The sequence below is a fragment of the Aquila chrysaetos genome, chromosome 6, assembly GCF_900496995.4.
Source record: "Aquila chrysaetos chrysaetos chromosome 6, bAquChr1.4, whole genome shotgun sequence".
NCBI lineage: Eukaryota > Metazoa > Chordata > Aves > Accipitriformes > Accipitridae > Aquila > Aquila chrysaetos.
In genome coordinates this window covers 39,760,630-39,784,121 of record NC_044009.1, presented here as the reverse complement: position 1 = coordinate 39,784,121, position 23,492 = coordinate 39,760,630, and the positions used below count along the sequence as shown (strand labels likewise).

Here is a 23,492-nt window from a genome sequence, read left to right as displayed (position 1 = left end):
GCATAGTCTGTAACAACACAGAAGAACTGAAGCTGGGTGCTTTTGGTCTTTTTTGGCCACAGCCTCTATGCCTGCTCCTTGTATTTCAGTTTCATAAATTGTTCAAATCTTTAGCAATAGAATTAATAGCCAAAATATCGCTTCTCAACATCTGGTTCGTATTCTTCTGCCAGTTATGCTGGTGCAACTCTAAATTAAACTGAATGCCTTATGCGAAGCCACTCCAAATTTATGACGGTATAAGGAAGAAGTGAACTTGGTTCCTTGTCTTTAAAAGATGTCTGAATTTGCAGCCAAATAAAATCCCGTACAGTTCCATGCTCTGTGGCACAAGAGTGCCATCCAGCGGTAACTCCCAAACCTGGATTCTCCGAAGACAGTCCCGGAGAGTTGACCAGTAGCCGGTACTGGTTATACCCGCCAATATGACAGCTGCAAATCCAAACTCCCGAGTAGCCATTGCTAGGCTGAGAGGAACATTTCTGTTAAAGACTAATAACTTATCTTTTTTTTTTTTTTAATCAGTTTTCCATATTGAAATAGTTTAGACAACGAACGTAGACTGTTCCTTGCTCAAGTAGCAACACGCTGAAGTGGGCGGCTCCTGGGCTAGCTAGACTCAGAAGCAGTAGGTACCACCATCGTTAACGTGCGCTGCATCTCAGCTAATAGACTCTGCTACTTTTCAGCCCCCTCTGATGGCATGGCGTTACTCAGTTCTGATAGGAACACGTCAATGCTAATTTGAGCATCCTTGCACAGAGCTTCACCACCCGCTCTAAACATGTCCTGTGCAGGGGAGAGAGTTGAGAGCGACCAAGCGTTGAGGCTGGTTTCAGGTGAATACTTATACACCCAGATGTCAACGTGAGTACCGATATCTCCCATCTGCAAAGAACAGGCCCTGAACTCAGACCTTCCACTTCCTTCTTTACCTGCTCTAGTACATCATACAAATGTCTTTTTAGAGGGACCAGGTACAGTTGCAGTTGTGAAGGCTCAGTCCCACCGGCATCCATTAGAGGGGTTTGAAGATTACTTCTTGAACTGAGCTGCTCTGGGGACTTGGATGGACTAACACATAGTTTTTAGCTCCTGATTGAATTGAGATTCAAATGAGTGCCAAGCTGCTTAGCCCTGTTGAACTGGTGCAGATCTGGGCACTTACAGAGAAGCTCTATACAGCAGAGTAGCTTATGTAAAAACACATAAGGTGGCTTGGGAATTTAGGCATGATGCAAGGTCAGACACAGCTCACTGGGGTTTTTCACCATCTCTGTTTTAGGTTTAGGAGCTCAAATTCTGCCCTAAGCTCTTATTTTTTGGACTTGGCCTGTAGCCAATAAAATAAATTCTGGTTGAAACCCCATGTATTTCGTGCAGATTTTACTGATCTACCTTATTCTCTGTCTCACCTCCCCCCCCCCATCTGTAATGTTTTCCTTTGTAGTTAACTATCTCTTGCAATGCAGATGCGTATGAATGATTATGAATGGGATTTGTTTGGCCTGATTGCTCACAGATTAAATCATTTTGTACAATGTTCCTGTTAGTGTTCTACACTCATCTTACTTCTAAACAGAAATTAAATTACCTGGGGTGTGGGGTCACCATTGCAGATAATACTTGCAAGGCAGAGAGCTCACCCCAGTGAGCAGCTGTTTCTGCAATGGTCTCTTCAGGAGATGTAGAAACAGGAGAAAGGATTCTTTTATTTCTAGGTAAAATTCCATTTTGATGTGTCTCTTGCATTAACATGCAAGATGAGGTACCAGAGATTCAGCTTGCTCCTATGAGCAATACAACAGTGGAGTTTTCCCCCCTAACCTCTGTAAGAGACCAGTGGGCTGCTTATAAAGAAACTGGTAATATTCCATTATTTCTATGGTCATCTACTACTTCTACTTCACATTTCACTCTGTTCAAGAATGATCAGGTACACACTAAAGTGGTACAAATAAACTAATTTACCTAGAATTGGCCTAGCCTAAGTAGTCATATCCAAAATTATCTGAAATACTAAGGAGTGTGGAAAAGAAATTCTACGCAAACATCTTCCACTGAAGAATAAATACTTGAATGTTGAAAATGAGACTCATTCTTCAGGACTAAAATTAATATGATTTGACCTATGAATCTAGTGTGGTACAATTGCTTTGAGACTATGAAAGTAAGAGACCAGTAAATCAGCTCTTTGTATGTTTTGTAGCAATCCTCATCTTATAGACATGCAGTAAAATGAAACAAAGGGTAATTTATATTTCTTAGTTCCATAGCAGGTAAGCCAAAAAAAAGTGTCCTCAGACATTTTCAGAGAAGTATGATTCCTTTTCTGCTAACGAAACCCATGCTGCTATCCACAATTCATTCAAAATTTAAGAAAAAAACTTCAAGTCCCCCCTTTGAAAGAAAAGCAGAACCCAAAAGCTTATTACCAGAAATATAGATATTATTTGGTGTCTTCAGGATCAACACTGTTTCCTTGCATTTGTCCCATAAAATGGGACAAATCTTTTGCCAGTCCTTTCTCAGATGAGTTGCCTTCTCCTACATTCGATTTTATTGCTGGCTCCTGTGCACAGGTAGAGCAACCTTATCTTCTTGGAATGCGAGTGCTCCGTCATTGCAAAAGGCTGCAGTGGGCAGTTGCAGTGACAGGATTAATACTGGCTTGGTCCAAGCGAAGCTTTCAAGCAAAGGTGAGATAACAGAGAAAAATCACAATTTACATTTTCTAAAACCTTTTTTTGAAGCTTCCTATTTAGGAAATAAAAAATATTGATTGGGGGGGTGTCTAAATTTAGTGAAACCTTGACACTTTTCATATTTCATTGGACCAGAAATGAAAGGACAACTGGCACAATCGCATCCGTCCAGGGTGCAGACCTCAAAGGATGAGCCAAAACAAAGTGCTCCCTGCAGATACATAAGGATCTGCCACCTCCTGTTTCTAGTGTGGACAAAATAACGATGGAAATAATTAGTTAATCTTTTGTTTAAATAAAGCGTTTGGGGAAAAGGCTAAAAATAAACACTGATTCATCTCTTGTCAGGGAAGTTTCTCCTGTCAATTATCACATTGTTACTGCTGTTTTTAATCTAGTCAGATGGTGAGATTGGCAATCCCTTCTGCAGGGGCTTCTGGGTGTTATTTTGTAGAGAATCTTGCTTGAAGGACTGATTACTGCTTTTATGGGAGCCAGTGGGAGTTTGGCCACAGTCCTTCACGCATGTTAATTTGAGGGACTTCCAAATGTTAGCTAATGATCTCAGAGTTCTTTTTATGAAAAATGTGTGGGTTTGTTTTGGGGTTTGGGTTTGGTTTTTTTTTTAATTCCTAGCAGGAGGCAATTAAGATGGTCTGGGGAAAGTTCTGCACTGCAGTTCTGGACCGGCCTCTCGATAATGCCTGAAGTCCTAGCATGAAAAATTCAGAAGCATATATTGCTACCCTACTGGGCTATATTAGACATAATATAATTCAAGGTATTAATATTATTCATATAGTCCAGGCCGCATGCTTTGCATTGCTACGGACTGGGCGTATCAATTGGCCTCCACTTACGGTAACTTGAAAAAACAATTACGCTGTTTCTTTTTTAGGAGCAATACTAAGGAAAAAGTAGTAGCCTCCACCCCAAGGCAGGAAAACATGTCAACACGGAAAATAGAGGCACGTGTGGGCGGGGGAGTTTCATTCCTGACTGTTCTATGAAGCCTTATGTAGCTGTAAAGGAGAAACAGAGAGAAGAGAGGAAAAAAAAAAAAAGCAAACCCCGTGGAAGCCGAAGCAGATGAGCAGAAAGCCAAGGACACAAGTCCAAGCAAGCACTGGGGCTGCGGCTCAGAAGCAAGCGTAGAGAGGGATCTTTGGGCTAAACGCTGACTTAAAAGGGCTTGGAACTGAGCGCAGAAACAAACAACCGCTCTCCGTGCTTCCCCTTCCCACCACCACCAATTAAAAAAAAAAAAAAAAAAAAAGAGAAAAAAGTTTGTTTCTGGCTGCCTTCAGACCAGAACCGAGATTCCGTCCGTCCCTCCTCCTGAACAGCAGGGCTATGCCACGGCAGTAAAGGGCTACGGCACGCTCCTCCCGGTAGCGCAGGCAGCCCGCAGGACTCCGCATCGCCCGCCGCCCCCCGAGGGGACCCCGCCGGCGGGCCGCCCCGGTCCTGCCCCCGCTCACGGCGGGGACGCCAGGGCCGCGACGCCCACCAGCTCCTCCCGGAGCCCGTCCCCACCCAAGGGACAAGCGGCGGCGGCGGCGCGGGCGGGCGGCCGCACACCCAGCCGCTTCCACGGCCGGCGGTGCCCGCGCCCCTCCGCCGCCGCCGCCGCGCAGGCTCGGGGCGGGGGCCGCGCCTCCCGCCCGCCCGCCGCGGGCTCGCCGCCGGCCCCGCCGCCCTCGGGAGGTGAGGGGGAGCCCGGGGAGGGGGAAGGAGGCGGGCGGCGGCGCCCGGCTGCTGCCCCGGGGAGGGGGTTTCGCTCCCGGGTGCTGCCGGCCAAAGCGGGACGGGCCCGCCCGCGGCAGCGCCCCTCGCCTCACGCCGCGCCCGGCGGCCTCCGAAGGCTGAGGGGCTGGCGGCCTTCGCTCCCGCCCCGGTGCGGGCCGCCCGGGGGCTGCGGGAGGAGGGTCCCTCCCTCCCTTCTCCTCCGGGGCTCCGTGTGTGTGTGTGTGTGTGTGTGTGTCCCCGTTTAGTGCGGGGGCTGGGGGGTGCGCAGGGTATGGCGTCCCCTTGTGAGGGCAAACCTGAGGGCAGGCAGTGGGTGCAGCCGGGCTGGGATGCCGGCTCAGGAGACTCTTGTTTTTCCTCCCTTTTGGTTTTTTGGGGGTTTGTTTTTTTTGTTGTTGTTGTTGTTGTTCCGTGCCCTGTCAGGAGCAAGGCCCAGCTGAGGCGGTGATCGGCAGCACCCGGAGAGGAGAGGAGAGGAGGTGAGGCCTGCCCGGGGCAGGGGCGCAGGGCGGTGGGCCCCAGCGGCACCTGCTGCAGCCAGGGCCACCGCGGTGCCCGCCGAGGAGCCAGCACCCCAGAGGCGGGCGCTGCCACCCGGAGAAGGGGAGCGGAGGGAAGGAAGGTGGTGAGGGCACCGACCGGCTCTAACGCACGGCACAGCATCACAGGGAATGCTTACGCAGCCTTTTGGTACGCACAGGCGTGCTGTTGTACAACGCTGCTGTCGTACAGCTGTGTGCAGTTGTACGCAGAGTTGCTTTTGTCCAAAGGTACGAAAGGAAACAAGGCACATGAAAGGAAGGAAGCGGCGTCAGCGCTCTGCAGACAGGAGACCGCTGGGGAAAGGGGACCTGCGGCTTCCGCGATGCTGCGCCGGAGGTCTGTGGCAGGGCCAGCCAGAGCTCTTCTTTCCTCACTTCCAGTTTAGGAGATTCGCCACCCTCCTTTTGCTCGTTCCCTTTTCCACAATCAAAGAGCATAAAGCAACAAAATGCCTTCTACCGAGCAAAAGACAAAGAAATGCAACCATCCAAAACCCAAGCCAAAGTCCGTCTGGCTTGGGATGAATACTGGACCACGTTAGCTGGGAGTGAGGATTTTTCAGAAAGCCAGGCTCCAGTCAAAAATGGACCCTGTCATTCGGAGTCTGAATATGAAAACAGCTTGCAAAACATTTTTTCAGGCTTCTAACAAAGGAGTTGGTCCTTCTTTTGCTCTGGTATCTAGGCTACATTGTGCAGGCTCATGCATATCACTGGTTTTATTCACATGAGTAATTCCATTTGAATTTGGAGCGACAACGTGTATGTGTAAAGTTACTCATATGCTTTCTGTCTCCTTTATATATTGAAATTATGTGGGTTTGGTTTTTTTCCATTTGCTGGTGCAGCCCAGTAACTCTTGGCATCGAGGTTATTGTGAACCATCACGATTATTATTGCTGTTTGCCTGCCTGACACCTTTGTTTTCCTTGCCAGACTAAAATCCAGCTATTCCTCTCTGTGCAATCTATTCCAGCTATGAATTGTATCATGTTTTTATGCAACCATCTTTCACCTGACTGTGTATATTCATCTTCCCTATAAAAGATCCTTTTTGTACTCTGTTTTTCCTCCAGTCATTACTGACAGTCTTTCTAGTTGTGCCATCTGATTCTTTCTCACGCAAGTCTCTCATGACTTCTTCTGTACCGTGTAATCTAAATTCATACTGATTCTAACATGGTATCTGGATGTTTTAATATTTGCCAGCTGGAACATTTTATTATTCTCATTGCCAAATGCCCTCTCTTTCCTCCCTCATATTTCTTCCAGCTACAGCTTCTGCTATTCTCATAACCTTGTATGTCTTCTTTATCCCATTGCTCCATGTTCGTCTGAGGGCAAAATGTCTTGGAGACAAGAAAAACACATTGTCTGTCTTCCATGAAGTGTGGCATTAAGTTGTAAGTGTGGCTGAGTGTTTCATTAGATGTTCCTTTTCCTCAGTCAGGGAAGATCAAGAACAACCAAGTAAAATTCAGTGCATACTTTTTTTTTTTTAATGGAAGATAACCGCTTTTCACTGATATACTCTCAGCTGTCAAGTATATACTATAGTACTCTTAATTCATGCCTGAAGAGAGTAGGCAGGCTGGGCAGCCACTGACTCCTTTGTCAACCAGAGTCTTTCTTCCTAACCTAGAAAATTTTGTGAATTAGCACAAGTAGAGTCTCCCCTAAGAAATAAAGTATTTTGAAGTTGCTTCAGCAGTAGGTCATGAGCTGTCAAGAAGATGCATTCAGTCACACCTAAGTACAGATTTGTTACAGTGAATTTCCAGGGCATCAACCTACTGTATCTTGAAAGAATCCAACTAGTAAGTTTTTGTGAAATCCCCAAATGATGCCTTCTAGGAACACTGAAAACTGCTGTTTCTGGGGGGAGGGGGTGATGACCCATGTATTGAAATGACCTGTTTCCAGTAGTGACAGTACAAATTACTTCCAAGGAAAGGGTAGAAGGCCAAGTACATCTTAGAGTGCCCTGTGAAGATGGTGGGAGTTTCTCATTTCTTTTATCTTGAAGTGTGAGGACCAGGAACTGTATTTCCTCCCTCTGCCATATCTAGAACATGAAAAATTACCTGTTTGTCTCAGCTAACGTCTGAAGAGCCATCTTGCTGCAGTGACACTTTACAGTCAGGGCATCTGTCCCAGTTATACGGTAAGACCATGACAGAGACGGAGCTCTTGACACGCCTATGGATGGCTGGATGGCGTCACCAACAAGACCCTAAATAAGATTTGAAAAGCAGATTAGATTTCTGAAGTAAATATTCTATTAAGGACCAAAAATAAATAAAACCCATGCACGCATTGATTATCTACATAAAGGCATGGCTGGTGCAGTGGATTTATATGTCCATAACATGCTGTACTTGTGCCACCTACAGATATGTATTTCAGGAAGCTCTTTCTCAGAAACTTCATTCAAAATTGGGTTGCAGTCAAATGATTAATTGCAGTGCTGGAAATCATAATTAACAGATTACCTGGGGAGATCTACTACTCAAAACTATATGTTCTAATTTTTCTTTATAAAAAGGCCTCGTTCTTAAAAAAGAACAAAACCAGAAAACCCCCCAAACAAAACCCAATGCTTGAAATTTTAATTTACTGAGGAAAATAAGCTGTGAAAGTAAGGTAGTATAGATGTATTTATTTTTTGTCTGTACCATAAAACTTATTTCAATACAGTGGCAAAGGCCATTTCCTGATTCATATACTAGAGGTGTATATCAAGATGTAACAATCCCAGAAATATTTTAAGTACTGAATTTCTTTTTTCCAGATACCACCTCCTCTACCACATTTGGGAAATAGATGAAATATTTACTGTGTCACTCCAAACCAAGTTGTATTTGTTTACTTAAGAATGAGAAATATACCTAGCACATAGAAAATAAAACTGGATATATTTATACTACTTTATTTAATGGATTCTTATATTTATTACTACTTAAGAACTCACTTGGTAATAGAGATGGAGTAGTGCTACCCAGTAATGAACATAAAGGATTTCTTTTCTGGGTGAAAGCTTCTAGAGAAAAAACAAAAGAGAATATATTAATAATGTCAATTTGAAAAATTTAATTTTGGAATTATATGCAAACATATAAATTTATTCTGGAATTTTGAAATTAGAGCTTTATTATTAATGTGATCTGAATTAAAGAAACGCAATACCTTACCTGCAGAGCTCCAGAAACAGGCAGACAGCTGTTCACAAGGGGATATTCGTGATGCTTTCATCTGTTTTGCAGTAAAGGTGCCAGTGCCCTCAGTGGTCAAGGGCTGCAGACTCCAGAAGTAGTAGTTACACATATAGGTTTACAGTGTATAGAAACTGTAATTATACATGACTGTTTTAGAAGAGTTACCTCCTTTGAAATACCTGTTCACTACAAAAAGTGTTCTGAAGCACTGAAACGTAACAGTGATAGTGTTTAAGAGTAATACCCTAAACTTGTTAAAATTTACTCAATATAAAAGCCTTTCAGATTTTTTGTACGTTTTCGGTATGTCCGCTCTAAGCTTTATAAAGACAGCAGGGCTGTTACTGTTTTACTTGAAAGTACCTGTCATTTTTCTGAACCCTGAAATCAGGATAGAGCTCTGTCCCCTGCTTTGCTTTGTCATTTTACAAATCCTCTTTCTGTCCTTCAGCTTCCCCCTGTAAGAAGAAATACCGTCTTCCATCTCCTTCCTTTTGTCTTGACTACTTCAGTTGCAAGCTCAGTCGTGTAGTAACTGCATGTTTTACACTACATAGCAAAGCAAGGGCCTTATTTCAATTCAATATTCTAATAATACAGAAATATTACAGATACCTTATATTCCTAGAGCCATTCTGGACTTTCAGGTTCAAATTCTGAAGCTGAGCATCTCTGAAAAAAAAAAAAAAAAGGGCAAAAAACCCCCACCCCAGAACCAGTTCATAATAACTTGAATTTAGGAAATAATAAAATAGCAAACCTGAGGATACTAAAATTTATCACACGTAGAAAAGCATTGCAAGTAAATGCGATATACTGAAAAAAAGCCCTGCATTCTAAACTATTCTGAACAAAGTGGTTTTGTTTTTAAAACTTTGTAACAGCCTTGCAAGTCTTCAGTCAAAGTTTCCTCCTTATTCATGCAGGCAGACCCATTGGGACAAGCATTACAATAAAACCATCACTAAAGCAAAGGTTTCTAAGATAAGTAGAATCGGGAAGATCTGTTATCATTTTTGAAGAGCAGTAAAACATCAAGTTGCCTAATAAGAGAATACAGTGTTCTGCACCAGAAAACTGGGTCATTAACAAACAAAACCAAAACAAAACAAAACAAAAAATTCTTACTTTTTTCCCCCAATATGAGTGGTTTCATATCTCATTATATTTCAAAAGGCTCGATCCTTTTAAATCTGAAACTTTCCTGAGTATATTGAAAACAGATGGAAATGAATCAGGGGACCGAGGTAGAAAAAAGCTTTGATGAAGATCTATTTAAGTAATACTTTAAATAAATAAATCATTTGTCTGAGAAACCACATCTAATAGAAATATAAATAATTACATAATGAACATATAAACTACATTTCCTGAAGTAATTCCTGTCTTTCTACATTTCCTGAATTATTTGTATTATGAAACAGTAGTGTGGCGCCATTAATTGATAAGCACTCTGTGCTATAGTTACCATGCTAATTGCAGCTCTTCAGGTCCTCGTCTTACAGCTCCTCCAGCCGTTTAACAATTGGGATTGATTGCACAGGAGCTATTTTTAGAATGAAATAGCAGAAGAGTTTGGAGAGCAGCAGCCATTTTTTTGTGTGCTACAGCTGTTTTGGAAAAAAAAAATTGGATAAAAATGTTCTGAGTTGTCTTTTTGGGTATTTTTTTGGAAATTCTGCTGAAGTTAGAGCTTCCTATTGGATAATTGATCTTGCTTGTACCAAGTTGAAGCTGAGGTCAGTGTTGCATCACACGGAGGATATTGCTTGGTGACATTGTTCTCAGAAGAGTAGCAGTTTTTCTTTAGAAACGGGACTGTTAAGGTAGGTGGTAGATGAACTTCGGTGAGTCTGGTTCTATAGAAAGGCAATCAAGGAGTCAAGTTTGTAATTTGAAATACCAGTGATGAAAGGCAAGATTCAAGATTAACTTTGAACGTGTTTTTTTTCCAACTCTGAAATGAAGCAATTTGTTAACTGATCTGTTTAAGCGACTGTAGGTCTGCTTCCAAGAATGCTTTACCCTGAGAGACTAAATGGCCGTGATTCACAAGGGTCAGTTGATGCTCAGAAGGTGTGACTGGGAAGAGACACCCTTTCAGTTAATCCCAGATTGGCCTTTTGTTATCCCATCCTGCTCACCTGCATTACACAGAGTTCAGCTGGGGTAGATAAGTGGACAGGATTTTGTGGCTAATCTACTGTATGAAATCAGGGCTGTCTTCTCCGAATGTTTGTATAATCGGAGGCAAGGTTTGTAGGAAGAATAACAAACAAGAATGTAGGAAGAGGAATAACCAGTTTTATAGCTGGGGAAAAAAAAAAAGTCAAGGGGACAAGACTATTTTACCTTTGTAAAGTATTAATAGCAGAAACCTATTACATTTTCACATTAAATTATATCACCTGGGCACTCTCACACAGCACTGCATCAGCAAATTTGAAGTGTTTTTCTAAGGAGGTGTCTTTGTCCCCATTTAACTGTGGAAGTAAATAAATGAATTGTCTATGGTTACAGGAAAGCTTGGCAGAGTTAGGGAGAGAAACCATGTTTCATGACTTCAGCTGCTTTTCCCTTTTCAATGGCATGCCATAAAGTATTATGGACTTACACACCTATAATGCGTCACTACTTCATAGCTGCTAATTCCCCTAAAAGAGAGAAATTCACACCTTTGTAAATGCTGCCAATCTTGTATTCTTTCAGAGAAAACATACAAAGAATATACTTCAGTTTTCTGTAGTTACAGCTTACAATACTGGCTTGCATAAACAAGATTAACACAATTGAATAGCTAGTCTTGCCAGAATATGCTGCAAGAGATTCTCTAGCGTGTTTTTGTCACTGAATATATTCCAGTCTTACAAATGATACATTATAGAGATAAATTGGAAGATAAATAGATACGTGTATTTCATATTAATATGAAATATATATAAAAATATGAAATATGACTGTATCTTCTATAGCTTGTTTTACTGTAACCTTTGTTTTTCCTCAAATTATTTGCAACCTCCCCTGGACTTCTCTGTAATTACCTGAAGAGAGGGATGCAGTAAGGATTCATCTTGTAAACACTTCCTGGGCTCACTTCCTTTGGGAATAAATAGTGATACGTACAAATTTCATACATAGTGAAAATGTACACCTTTTGCAAATAGAATATTTACTATGTGAAGCATCTCACTGCACGTTGTCTCATTGTGTCTATTTTGATTTCAGGAATCAAAGGGACAGTTAAGCTGTTCATATTTTATAAAGGCTGTGTCCTAACTTCGTATACATTTAACAGAGAGAGAGGTCAGTACTAGGCTACAGTTCAGTTGGTATTTTTAGGACAGTAGAATTGGCGATACCCCAGAAAATGCACGGCCCTGGGATAGTACGCACGCTACAAAAGGCACTTCATACCATGTGTGGTACTGGCCAGAGGTCAGCTAAGCTTTCTGTCACCAGCTCAGCACAAGCTTCATGGAGCCAATCTGATTTTAAAGAGGGAGTTGAGTAGGTACCAGTCTTCATTTTCTACCAGTATAGGAGACTACTGCGATTCTGGCCTTGAGCTAGCTTTTGAAGCAGCACGCAGTGAGTGCTTGAAGACCTCTACACCTGAGCTAGTTCTGCAGACTCAGCTCCAGAGCATCAGCATCTCCAGATCACTCCAGATGGTCTGTCTGCTTAAATGGTAATTTAAGGTGTAAAGGCCTTCTTTCCTCCCAGATTTTACATTGGCACTTTGCTGACAGGTACTTTCTACAGCAGGGGCCACGTGGGAATGGCCACTATATGCAGTGCAGCAGGCTGTGAACTGGACTGACTGAGTTTTGGACACACATCTTACCTCTACACCTGGTGGAGCAGCAAACCAGAGCAGTCACGTTTTAGCTGTTCTGCCAGGGCTCATCTGCTAGAGCCTTGAGGAAGGAGATGATGTGAAGGGACAATGAGGATCCTTGTTGTTCAGGGGTCGAGGGAGGGATAGCTCGTGAATTTGCCTGGGACAAATCCAGGCTTTCAGAAACAAGGGTATCCTCGAATACAGGAGAAAACGTTTGAAGAAGGGGGTATGCTTTTGTGCTGCTTGATATATAACCTCTCCAGACAAGGGATGTTGGCATAGAAGCAGAGTGCTGAAAACTCTCTGTGAAACAAAAATGTTGCTTCCAGTGCAGCAGTGAAACGGAAGACATGCAGGATTCTGAGGGAAAAAATAAAAAGGAAGGCTTATTATAGAAGTACATGGGAAAATAAATAAAGGGTTATGTAGCTGGCCACTATTACTCAGCATGTTTATGGACATATAAACTGGTTTTACAGAAATATTTTACAGTTGTTTTTTTTTTTGTATTTAACTGCTTGTTCATCGTTGCATGATGAGAGAACACCACTCTTTCCTTTTTATAACACAGCAAATTTTGATGGAGATCGAGATACTTTGTAGTCTCTGTACATACCCCCTTATCCTGTAATCAGATATGCACAGGGTGAACAGTGCTTATGTTGACCTTCACTGGCATATATATCGCTAAATACAGTTTTACACAATGAACTTGAAGGCACAGTTCATATGTCTTAAGTTATACTATGGCAATGCATATAGTAAAAATACCTGCATGTAGATCTGAAGAAGAGGGCTTCGTTTATCCTAACCTGGTCATTGCTGTATTTCTAAGTAACTGTTCTGTCCTAAAGAAAGTTTAAATTTACCACTTGCAGGAAACAATTTACATTTCAAACTTTACCTGGAAGTGGTTTCTGATCTGACAGCAGCATTGCTGCTTTTTTGCAGGGTCCTTGTGAATTAACCTGGGAAACTGAAACTTTTAATCTAAGGCATCTCTTCAAAGAAGATAGCCTTTGAGTAGCACAAGGGCTGTTGGGCACACACAGGCTGAAGTCCCCGATGCACTAGGCTGGAAGTTGGTGAACGGCCCCAGTGCCTGCCTACACTGCTGCTGGTGACATGAAATGACCAGGCTTTGTAAAAGCTTCGTTACTGTCATTCCATTTCTGAAGAGATAAAGGGAAAATTTCCAGCCTTGTCACTGCTTTGCTCAGGAAGGCTGTGGGCAGCAGCTGTAATGAAAGTCCTCTGTGGATGTAAATGGTTTTATTGCTGTACATCCAGGGCAAATTTGATATGTCTGTTGTTTGTTTGGGTTTTTTTTATTAGAAATAATTGGGCCAAGTAGGCATAGGTTTATCACATTTATCTTTGGAAATAGTCTCAGATCAAAAGAATGGATTTGGTGCATGATCATTATGTGGAGCTGAGAGTTACATGACTTTATCCACTGGGAGGCTAAATACATGCATACTTAAACTAGAGAAATTAAATGTGGAAAACAGTGTAACTGTGGAAGAACAGGCATTACTCTGCAGTACTTAAAGAGTTAACAGTGTGTCCGTACTGATAGATTGTTATCTATCAATTTCCATCCTAGGTCCTCAATACGTCTGAAATCAGGCTTTCACTGAAATAATCTTGGAATTGGGAGACTTTGTCACCTCATTTGGTGACATGTGTCACCTCAGACACGTTACCAACACAAATCCCAGAATTTGGCCTAATGCTGATTTATTTTTCTTCTTTTGTGCTTCGTGAAACAATCTCACTTCAAAACAGTGGCCATGATATATTTTAAAGACGATTAATAGAGAAATGCTGTTCTGGTACTTCTGTCTTCACAGAACACAGTGACATCTTGTGGCAAGTGAAGAGATAGTGTCATTTTTTCCAGCTGCATCCTAATTTCAGCCGGTTTACAGATGAAAGTCTAAATAAATTGTGGACAACTGCTAATGCATTACTTTCATCTGTAAATTCACTCTTTCCGACTTTTCTTTTAAGTACAGGTTTGTTTTAAGTACTTTTTAGTAGTGAAAAAGACCGAGCCTTGGCTTCTACCATGTTGCAAATGTAGGGTATTGGAGTTTATCACTTCAGCTCGCCGACATTCTTTGGAAAACTTTCAGCTCCAGGAGTGTTCCTGTCCCAGTCTCGCTGATATAAGAGTCTGAGAGTCAGCATTTCAAATGCTTTACTTAAGTTAGCATATTTTCACAGATGGCCAAAACTGACAGATTGCTTTTGGTGGGAATGAAAAGAAAACAGAGTAACTTTTTATTGTAAGGGAGAGACTCTTCTTTTTTATTATCTTTTTTTTTTTAATCTTTTTTTTTTTTTTAACCTGAAACTATTCTTTTGTCTTTTTACAGACGAAGCAGCGTTTAAGCCCTGTCCCTGATATTTTGGGACCCTCCCCTGACATGGCTGTCCTTTGCAAGTTGATACTTGGATGAGATCCTAGTTGTTATCATGAAAGGAAAAACTGCACGCTGTGATTGGAAATCTGCACCCCAAAAGAAGCCCTCTCCCTGCGATCGATATAAACACGCTTGCATTATTTGCAGAGGATTTGTTTATCTCTATGGAGGGCGGAACACCACCAGTCTTAGGGATTTTTGGCGATACAGCATAGGTAAATTTGCCTCTTCACTTGTATGTTAGGATTAAAGAGATTCTACATCCAGTCATCATGAAATTGAGGATACTCTGTAGTTAACAGATTATTCCCATTTAATGTCTCTCCATCCAAATGATGGATAAACTGCATTTTGTTCATTGGGCAAATGGTGTGTGTTTGTTGCTTTTGCAGGTGTCCCAGAAAGTTTAGATTTCAGTTCAGTTCCTTTTTTTTTTTTTCCTTGACCAGAAATACTGAGTCATTTAAAATATCCTAGTTCTAGTAAGGGATATCAAAGACATAGATTTCTTGACTCTTTTAACATGGGAATAGTTTATGCATGTAAAAGTGCACGAAGGGAACACATGAATACAATACCTTGTAGGATTGTATTAATAATGCAGTATTAAATGTGACCCTTTGTATTTTTTTACTTAATGTACGGTGTTCCCTGTTCAATTTTTGTTCCAGGAATAAAACATAGAATTGTGCTGGGGTTCATGCTGATGGAATAGTTGAGTTTTGATGTAGGTAACAGTATAACATTAAAATAAAAGCAGTAACGAGATCAATTTCTATTACATTTAAGTTGCTAAATAGAAAAATGCACATATTTAATTTTGGGGGAAGTTCCTCAGTTTTCTGAACTAACAGAGAAGAAAGATGACAAAATGCTTCATTTTCCCCCATTGACTGGCAGCGCAGCCAAATTCAAAGTTGATCTTTCTACCTTTTCCCTAATGTTTATGTGTTAAGTGCACTGCTGTCTTAACTTCAACTTTGTTTTGTAGTGAAAAATGAATGGGAAATGCTGGATTGCTCAAGAGGTGGTCCAGAAGAACTGGAAGAACATTCAATGGTGGCTTATAAGGTAATAGACCAAGATTTATATTGCCCGTATCCTGACGTTATTTCCTATTATACAATGAAATGCTATAGATTATTATATACTGAAATACTATACCCAGAAAATACTTTTATGTCAGTGCAAATCTGGATGTAGCTGTACCAACGTTTTGGAACCTTTCTGAATAAAGTCACAGTAGTTTAGCTTTGCAGCAGTGTGCAGCTCCCCGATTTCCTCAGTCAATGCTCAGTACATAATAGTAATACAAAATAAAGACCTTGGCAGCACATTCTTTGACTTAGTTGTATAGTTGTAACAGTTGCTCTGAATTCATTTGCATGATAAGCTACAGCATAAAAACATTCACTTAAGAACTTGCATAGAAGAGGGACGGGGGAGTGAAGGCAAATAAGAATTACAGCTTTGCCTGTGAGGGGAAAACAGAATTTAGGCTATCAGGAGCTGTAATGCAATGAAACGTTTCTATAAACATGCATAACCTAATATTACCTGAACTACGCCTCCGAGAGCTCCAGATCTGCATCCCTCAAGCTGTCCCAGATTGACGAGGAAGTGAGTGGTTCTGGAATGCCATCCACGTTAAAATAGCAGAACGTTCATCAGGGTTTCCTCCTGGGAGAGGATAAAGACGTGATTAAAAGTTGGTGGCTTTTTGTCATTGCCTCTTGAATTGTTAATGGATCATCATATGCATTATTGTTAATTATATTTTGGTGATGGCAGCCTTTTAATTTAAGAAGTGTTTTAAAAATTATTTTATGCTATATGCCTGGTGGTAAGTGTCAAGTATTTTTGCATTTTGCAGGGCACCCTGTATATTTTTGGTGGGATGGTGGATTCTGCTTTCACGCAAGCAAAATCTCCTCTCTGGATATATGACATTGGTATGATACATAATAGCCAGTCTTTTCCATAGGATATTCCAAGTCCATAGGTACTAATAAATAGTAAGAACCAAACTGTTTTCTGCTGTTTGTAACATAGCCTTCCCTAGGCTTTACAAGAAGTAATGTGTATAAAACTGTGTGCATATTTCCCCCCTAAAATTAGGCTGTTAAGCTATCAAAGAGTCAGCTCTTACTTTGATTAGAAAGTACTTTATGGGAAAGTTTTACATATTTTAAGGTCTCAGAATTTCCATTCCTTCCCCTCTCCCTCCAAAGTTTACTATTTGTTCATAAAATTCAATAATTATTACATATAATATTTCAAGTTTTTTCCTTATGTTACGTAAATTTTTTTAAACCAAGTTCTTTGTTTTATTATGGGAGAAAGTAGATCACTAAAGTATATCTCATTTTGTATTTTTACTGAGGAAATAACATAAGCTGGCAACAGCAATGATGGAACAGGAAAAAACAAGTAAAATTAAATAAGAAGGTGGGAGATGAACATCAGCATTTCATAACACAGCGGGGGGGGGGGTGTCCCTAAAAACAAACATTTCGGATCTCTTAAGTGTGTATTCTAATAAAAGCAGTGCAACATTTGAATTTAATAGCCGTGTCATACACTATATATTCTCCCTTTGGAAATACTGTGTATAGTAACGGCTTCTTATTTTGATGTCAGATGGAGGGGGGGGGGGGGGAGAGAGAGAGAGAGAGATTGATTTCTCTTTGAGCTAGTAAATCTTGTGGCAAGACCAAGATTTAAGTTTCCTGGATTCTTCTGCTACTTCACTATGTAACCTTAAATCAATGGGGTTTTTTTAATCCTTTCTTTGTTTTCTACCATTTATCTGAAATACCTGCTGAAAGAACAGATATCCTCAGATAGAATATATTTCATAGAGGAAAGCATCTTATTACTCACAGTACTCATCAATGAAAATTGGGAATGAGTTATTCAAAATTTGTTGCGTGTCTAGTTTTTTCATGGTCATTATTTAAAATCTTTCCTGGCAAGTATAGCTTTTGATAATGTAAGCTTGTACTGCTTTCTCATTCTACCTCTGGTGCTGGGTATCTAGTATTTCCTCTCCTTCATGGTGTTCATAGATCAGTGATTTCTGACTGTTATTTGAGGACTACTTTTAAGGGATCTGTGAAAAGGAACAAGAAAAATAAGGTTGTTATAAGGTTTACATAAATAGAAGGAGCCATATCATACATCCATTGGTAAATCTGGGGATTCTGCAAGTTCAGGAAATGCTGAAAATCACACACTATTTCTGCATTGTAAAATTCAGTCTTAGGAAACAGGAAATACAGTATGGTATGTCCGTGATTCAATATCAGATAAGGATACAGGAAAACTATGTAAACTACATCTCCTGTAAGTCTCAGTACTGCTGTCTTAGTGGGAAGCAGATTTCTTCATCCTTGTCAGTGGAAAACACCAGGATGAGACTTACTTGAAAATTAGATCTGTAATTTGAAAAATTAATGTTGGAGGAGTGTCCTCTTGTGGTCTGGGATATAAACTGCGCTTTATTAAAACAATCCCCTAGATTCTGCAAGATGGACAGAGTGCCGTAACGTACCAGCAGAGACTGAGGTAAGGAGCCAGGAAGTGGTGAATGTGTGAATCAAATGCCTGTTGCTTTGTTGATTAAACAGATTGCTTTGAAATATGTTCCCCCAAACAGTTCCAATCTCATCTCTTCAGAGACATGTGGCTATACTTTATTTCTTTGCACTTTCAATAACTAAGGCTTTTTCCTTCTTTAAAACAGTGTTTAAAAATACTGCTGTTAAATTTTAAGTCCTATATAAGAAGTTAAGTCCTCCCCTCTACTACTGCCTCTGTTTTTCTGAAATCCTTATCAAGAAAACTAATTTTAAATGGAATATTGCAACCATACATGAAGTCTGTGCTTTCAAAAGTAGGGTTGTGAAAACAGATTGGCAGTCACACTAATAAATTTTGAAATGTGAAGTGCTGCAGCATTTTTCATTTCTTCAGTCTGAACACATGGGCTCACCAAGTTACTGCCACTTCTAAATGAAACCTCAGTGGAAGCATTTATGTCTTGGTCTTATGAGATTGGTTTTATATCACTACATGTAAAGAATGACTCATTTTTGCTATTGAAACTTCATCCTCACAATGTTACTACACTGTGAAATTGCACAAAAAATTTGTTAAGATGCGACACAGTTACTACTGTGGTTACCCGTGTTTGGTGGAGGAGTCAAGAGAAAGCTTGGAACTGCAGGGTCATTTGCGGGGAAAAAAAAAAAGGCGTTATATGGTTGATGAAATTTTGTTAATGTACAACAAATATGATGGCATTACATATCAACTCCTTCTTACGTATAGGAGTAAATGGTTTCTTGTAATTATCCGAAACCGAATATAGAGAACATGGCTCCTCCCCGCCAAAATGGGCTGTTTGAGAAGAAACAACCAAAGAAGAACAAAAGAAGAAACCCAGACACTTGCCTTATGTTTTGTTTCAGCTTTAGCTGGGCCTCCCCAGGTGCGGGTCCACGAGTCTCAGCAGCACTGAAAACTGCTGCGGACGCAGCGGGAACCGCCCGGGTTCCTGCCGAGGGTCTGGGCGTAGCCGAGGACTTGTGGTGGGACAAATCCACACCACGCAAAGTGACCGAGAGTTACTCTTGGGACCGAGGTTTCCTCAGCGTGGAAAGGCTGTGCCTGATGGTGGAAAGGGCTACATCCCCCCGTTATATTCCCCAGAGTTGCCCGATATATTTACAACATGTCCCGAAACTATGCCTAGCGGTAGTTGTGAAAGCAGTACTACTGATGTGAGTGCAGAGAGGGGGAGGCTCTAGGCGTCCGATATTGTGGTGGACTTAAAAAGGGAGGGTTGCTTAGATTTAAGAATGGTTTGTATTTGCATCCATACATGTCTCCAGTGGTAGATTTATTCTGTATTTTCAAAGTTTAACACAACCCAAAGCCATGGTTTTCATTACTTGGGAATATTCCCAAGATAGACATCGCTACTGATACAACTTGATCTGTTAACAGTTTTTTGTCTTATTATTAAACCGGTTTAGAGCTCAGCACCAACTAACAGAAAAGGTCACAGTGCAGTAGTGTACCATTCCAGCATGTACATCTACGGGGGATACTTCGGCATCAGAGGCGTTTCACGGGAGTTTTGGACTTTCCATTTTGGTAAATTAAAAAGCATGATAAGGTTTTGATCCAGTATAAAACGATGACTGCTGCAGGAAAGCATGGCTTTCTCTGTTAAGAATATTATCAGTAGAAATGTTGTAAGTTAGTTTTGCCTTCTGTTTGGCAGCATTTAATTATGAATTCTGTCAATTAAATTAATACCCAGCTGAAATGAATTAGACTGTATTATACTGGAAGAAGTTTTGCAGTATTTGCCAGTTTTAGAGCTGAAAAATCAAGGAGAGTGTTTTGTTCGCTATTCACTAAATTCTTCAAGGATTACCAAAAACTTTCAGATGCAGCAGAGACCCTGACTTCAGCCTATTGATGCCACCCTTTGAATCTCAAATCTAGAACTGACCATCGGGAGCCAAACCTGACAGGAGATGGTTTCATTAGCATATTCATCACTAATCTGGTGGTTGCACAGCAGATGATTCCCAGAGACTTCCTAAATGGGCAACTTTTGTTATCTGGTGGCAATTCAGTCACTGTTTTGAAATGAATGATGGGTTTACCTCATCCTTCATTCCCTCACAGGGAGAGTAAGCGGAGACATTAATGAAGGAATGTTTTTGTTGACTGATTTTTCCCTCTTACAGCCAGGAAATTATCCTTCTGTGTCAGAGTTAATGAATTAACAAAGCTGTAGGAAAAACTGCTCTGAAAATAAAAATTCCATGGCATCTGTCATATAGCATTTGACATTTTCATTAAAAGTTTATTTCAAAACTGATTTTTAAATGCACTTTTTCAGTGTCAGTATTAAGCTGTTAACTTACTTATGATAAGCTTAGAGCAGAAACCCATATTCTCCAACCTAATAGTTACTTTATTCTTGAAATAAATCCCTTCTCAAATACAAGGGTAAATTTAGTACATCTATAAATTAGTATTTTGCTTTCAGATACAAGAAAATGGTTGTGTGTTACCACCCCATCTCACAATACTGGCCCAGGACCCCGGCACGGCCATTCAGCAGTGGTTTATCATACAGGCATGTACCTCTTTGGAGGACTGATGGGGCTGAGTGAACAGAAGGACTTATGGAAGTGGGATTTTGTAAGCAGCAGCTGGTCCAACATCAGAACAAGGTAAACTATGCTATTTGTTACACTAAATTAACAGAGAGAGAATTAATCTTACCATTTGATACTGCGTGCAGGCAGAGAGGGAGATGTTGCCCTTTTGGCGATTGTAGGAATTGTTCACATCAAGACATAGTACTGCTGCCATCCCTGGGCTCCGGTTGGCTTTGCTTGGAAGAGCTGTTGGCAACACATTGAAGCAGCTGTCAGCAGTGTAATTTTGATGTCCCAATGCAGCTGTTTAGCAGTCATTCTTTTGAGTCAAAAGAAAAATAAAGGCTAAAATCAGTGTTAGTTTCTTGTTGATCTCCCCTTAACTGCTGGTTTCTCTTACGTTTAGCCAAGGACCTCCTCCAGTGGTAGGTCATGCTTCAATAGTCTTCAAAGACTCTATGCTGATTTTTGGTGGAGGGATTTCAAATTCCAGTCCTAATGACGACCTCTGGAAGTATCATTTCCATACGCAGACATGGAAGAAGCTTAGTAGTACTACAAAGGCAAACTTTTCTCCTAAAATGTATCACTGCATCTTAGGAATTGGTGTTGATTTCCAAACTACCTCAGATTTCACTAACACATTCCCCAGCCACTGGAAGAGTAAGCAGAAAGACCATCACCAGCTGGTGACCATCCCGAAGCACACTCACTTTTGTAGCTACTTCCGTCAACAGCCTGCGTACCGAGCGTTCAGCAACGAGGAAAGCAATGCAATTGAAATGAAAACCTTCAGCTTGCCTCTGGAGCCAGGGGGCTTTTGTGCATTTCAGACCACTTCAGAGGCAGAACTAGACTCAAACAGAGCAACGAACATTTTGTCAAAGGACAAGACTCTCCGTCTGTTTGTCTCTTCAGAAAAAGAGACTTTTGCTGCTGCTCAGATTGAGGGAGAAGAGGAGGGAACTGCCTGTCAGCACGCGACTGCGGTAGGTGAAGTTAGCAGCGATACCAATGTGCTGCTGCTCATTGGGGGTAAACCTTTGTCCAGCTTCTCCGAGATCTCATTCTGGCAAATGGAGTTTGATAGCTTGTGATCACTTCGATTGCAAAGCGAAAGAATAAATTTCCACCAACGTGCCAGTAGGTGGTAAACCAACTGCTTGCAACCGTCTTCAGTTTCCTGTCAGCGCACTGGGGAAAAAAAAATTAAACCTTCTTGTACTTGCTGTGAACAGATTTTTCTACAATGTGACCAAAACCTGACATATATTTAAGTCACAACTTGCATGTAAGTTGCAATTTCCGAGAGGAGCTTGTTGGAATGCTGCTCTTTTTGTTAGTTTTTCTTCTGGTCAGTCAATATCCTTTCAAATGGCAGTGGCTGACGCTGCCTTGAAAGTCTGAACTACAGGTAACCCCTACTGGCTCCGTAACTGCCGCTTCAGGTGCAAAGCTTGCCCATTTTGCGCTGGGATAAGAAATAAATACGCACCCATAAAACTGCATTTGAATCAAGTTTGCGCACGTTAACGGTCACATTCGAGGGATTTGATGAATCTTAATGGCAACATTTTCTATGATTGTTAAGATTTTATTTTCCTGAAAGAGTGTTTGCAACGTGAGATGGCCTCTAACAAAGAAGAAACCCAACAGACAAATTAGCAAGTGAAATCTGTAAGATTCAAAGATTGCATCTAACCCTGAGGAAGTGAAACCACGAGTCCCTCCTGAAAATCGTGTGCAACATTAGACCAGAGGAAGTGCATTACACCTGGAAGAACAAAATAGTTGCCCAGTAAATGCTAGGTTTAATGACTGAGCACAGGATCAAAAGGATTTGACTTTCTGTTGGAAAAAGAAAGAGGAAGGCTTGACAGGAGCGGCACAAAACATAAGCTGACTGGTAACTCAGATTTTAGTCACAAAGGGATTTCTGCTTTTCCAACTCCATCTCTCTGTTTTGTCAACACATGTAGTATATTTTACACACTTCCCCTCTATACTAGTAAGTCCTGAGTTCATCCATGGTTTTTCTTTGTTGAAAAGAAAAAGTGCTGGTTTTGAAAGATAGTATTGTCCAGTGTTTCAAGCATTTATTTCCACAGAAGTTACTAAGATACTGGCCTTCTGACTGAAATTCAGCCATCTGTAGGAAGAGATGCCAATGTTTGAAATTACTGGAAAGTGTCATTTAATACTTCTGAATATTTGAAAAGATCACTTTTCAAAAGTTTCATAGGCATAATGAATTTTAAGTGAGAGTATTTACTGATACTTTCGTCATCTCTTCACAAGTAGCTGTAACATGAATTCAACACGAAAATTATAGATGAGTTTGCAAAAAGCTACTTAAGAGTTATTTGGACTTTCCGTGACCTTTGTTTGGAAACAGAGAGGATTGTATGCTGCCGTATGAATAAAGACTGCTGCATTTCGTATCGGTGTGTGCTCGTTTTCTGAGCTTTCATGAATTTAAAGTATGTATTTCTGTTTTCAAACTGAACAAAGAACTTACCTTTCTGAACAAGGAACACGCTCCAACTAGACCCAGTCATCTCATGGCACTTCAGCCAGCCTCGAGGGCTGCCCAGGCTTTGAATTTCTCCTCCGAGAGCGGGGAATTGCCCAGTTTGAGGAGCTATTTTTGTAAAGGACTTCAATACGGCGATTGAGCTGAGCATGTACAGAGCACTGCAATCTTAAATCAGCAACATGTTTTTCTTTTGCTGGCTGACATGTCTGTTTCAGCATTATCCAGAGAGCTGCCGTAACATACAGACTTTTATCTAGGATTGACAAGGGAAGGAAATTTAACTGGAAAGG

At 41.0% G+C, this 23,492-nt stretch overlaps 1 protein-coding gene and 1 long non-coding RNA gene across 7 annotated transcripts; one reads left to right on the top strand and one right to left on the bottom strand.

Annotated features, from left to right (window-relative positions):
• The first annotated feature begins 4,364 nt into the window (after nucleotides 1-4,364).
• LOC115343164 (leucine-zipper-like transcriptional regulator 1 homolog) lies at nucleotides 4,365-23,107 on the top strand. 6 transcript variants are annotated; one of them, XM_030018782.1, is made up of 8 exons: nucleotides 4,365-4,412; nucleotides 14,434-14,696; nucleotides 15,473-15,552; nucleotides 16,355-16,433; nucleotides 18,002-18,048; nucleotides 19,521-19,641; nucleotides 20,552-20,738; nucleotides 21,073-23,107. In XM_030018782.1, the coding sequence occupies exons 2-8, from the start codon at nucleotides 14,534-14,536 to the stop codon at nucleotides 21,761-21,763; spliced, it is 1,368 nt and encodes a 455-aa protein (XP_029874642.1). In that variant the 5' UTR covers nucleotides 4,365-4,412; nucleotides 14,434-14,533; the 3' UTR covers nucleotides 21,764-23,107. The 6 variants fall into 6 exon arrangements, with proteins under 6 accessions (XP_029874642.1, XP_029874639.1, XP_029874644.1 ...); XM_030018779.2 differs by lacking the exon at nucleotides 4,365-4,412 and adding an exon at nucleotides 4,466-5,333; XM_030018784.2 differs by lacking the exon at nucleotides 4,365-4,412 and adding an exon at nucleotides 11,747-11,899.
• Nucleotides 6,361-21,077, bottom strand: LOC115343166. The gene is made up of 6 exons (XR_003924014.2): nucleotides 20,791-21,077; nucleotides 16,039-16,161; nucleotides 8,575-8,669; nucleotides 8,188-8,342; nucleotides 7,968-8,036; nucleotides 6,361-7,229 (listed from the first exon to the last, which is right to left on the bottom strand). It is a non-coding gene; the product is annotated as an uncharacterized LOC115343166 (long non-coding RNA).
• Nucleotides 23,108-23,492: the final 385 nt, after the last annotated feature.

Excerpts from the sequence above, each read along its gene's own strand:
- LOC115343164 (XM_030018782.1), top strand. The coding sequence starts at position 14,534 with ATGAAAGGAAAAACTGCACGCTGTGATTGGAAATCTGCACCCCAAAAG. Across the intron at positions 14,697-15,472 it reads TTTTTGGCGATACAGCATAG|TGAAAAATGAATGGGAAATG; the intron begins GTAAATTTGCCT and ends TTTGTTTTGTAG. Across the intron at positions 16,434-18,001 it reads TCTCTGGATATATGACATTG|ATTCTGCAAGATGGACAGAG; the intron begins GTATGATACATA and ends ACAATCCCCTAG.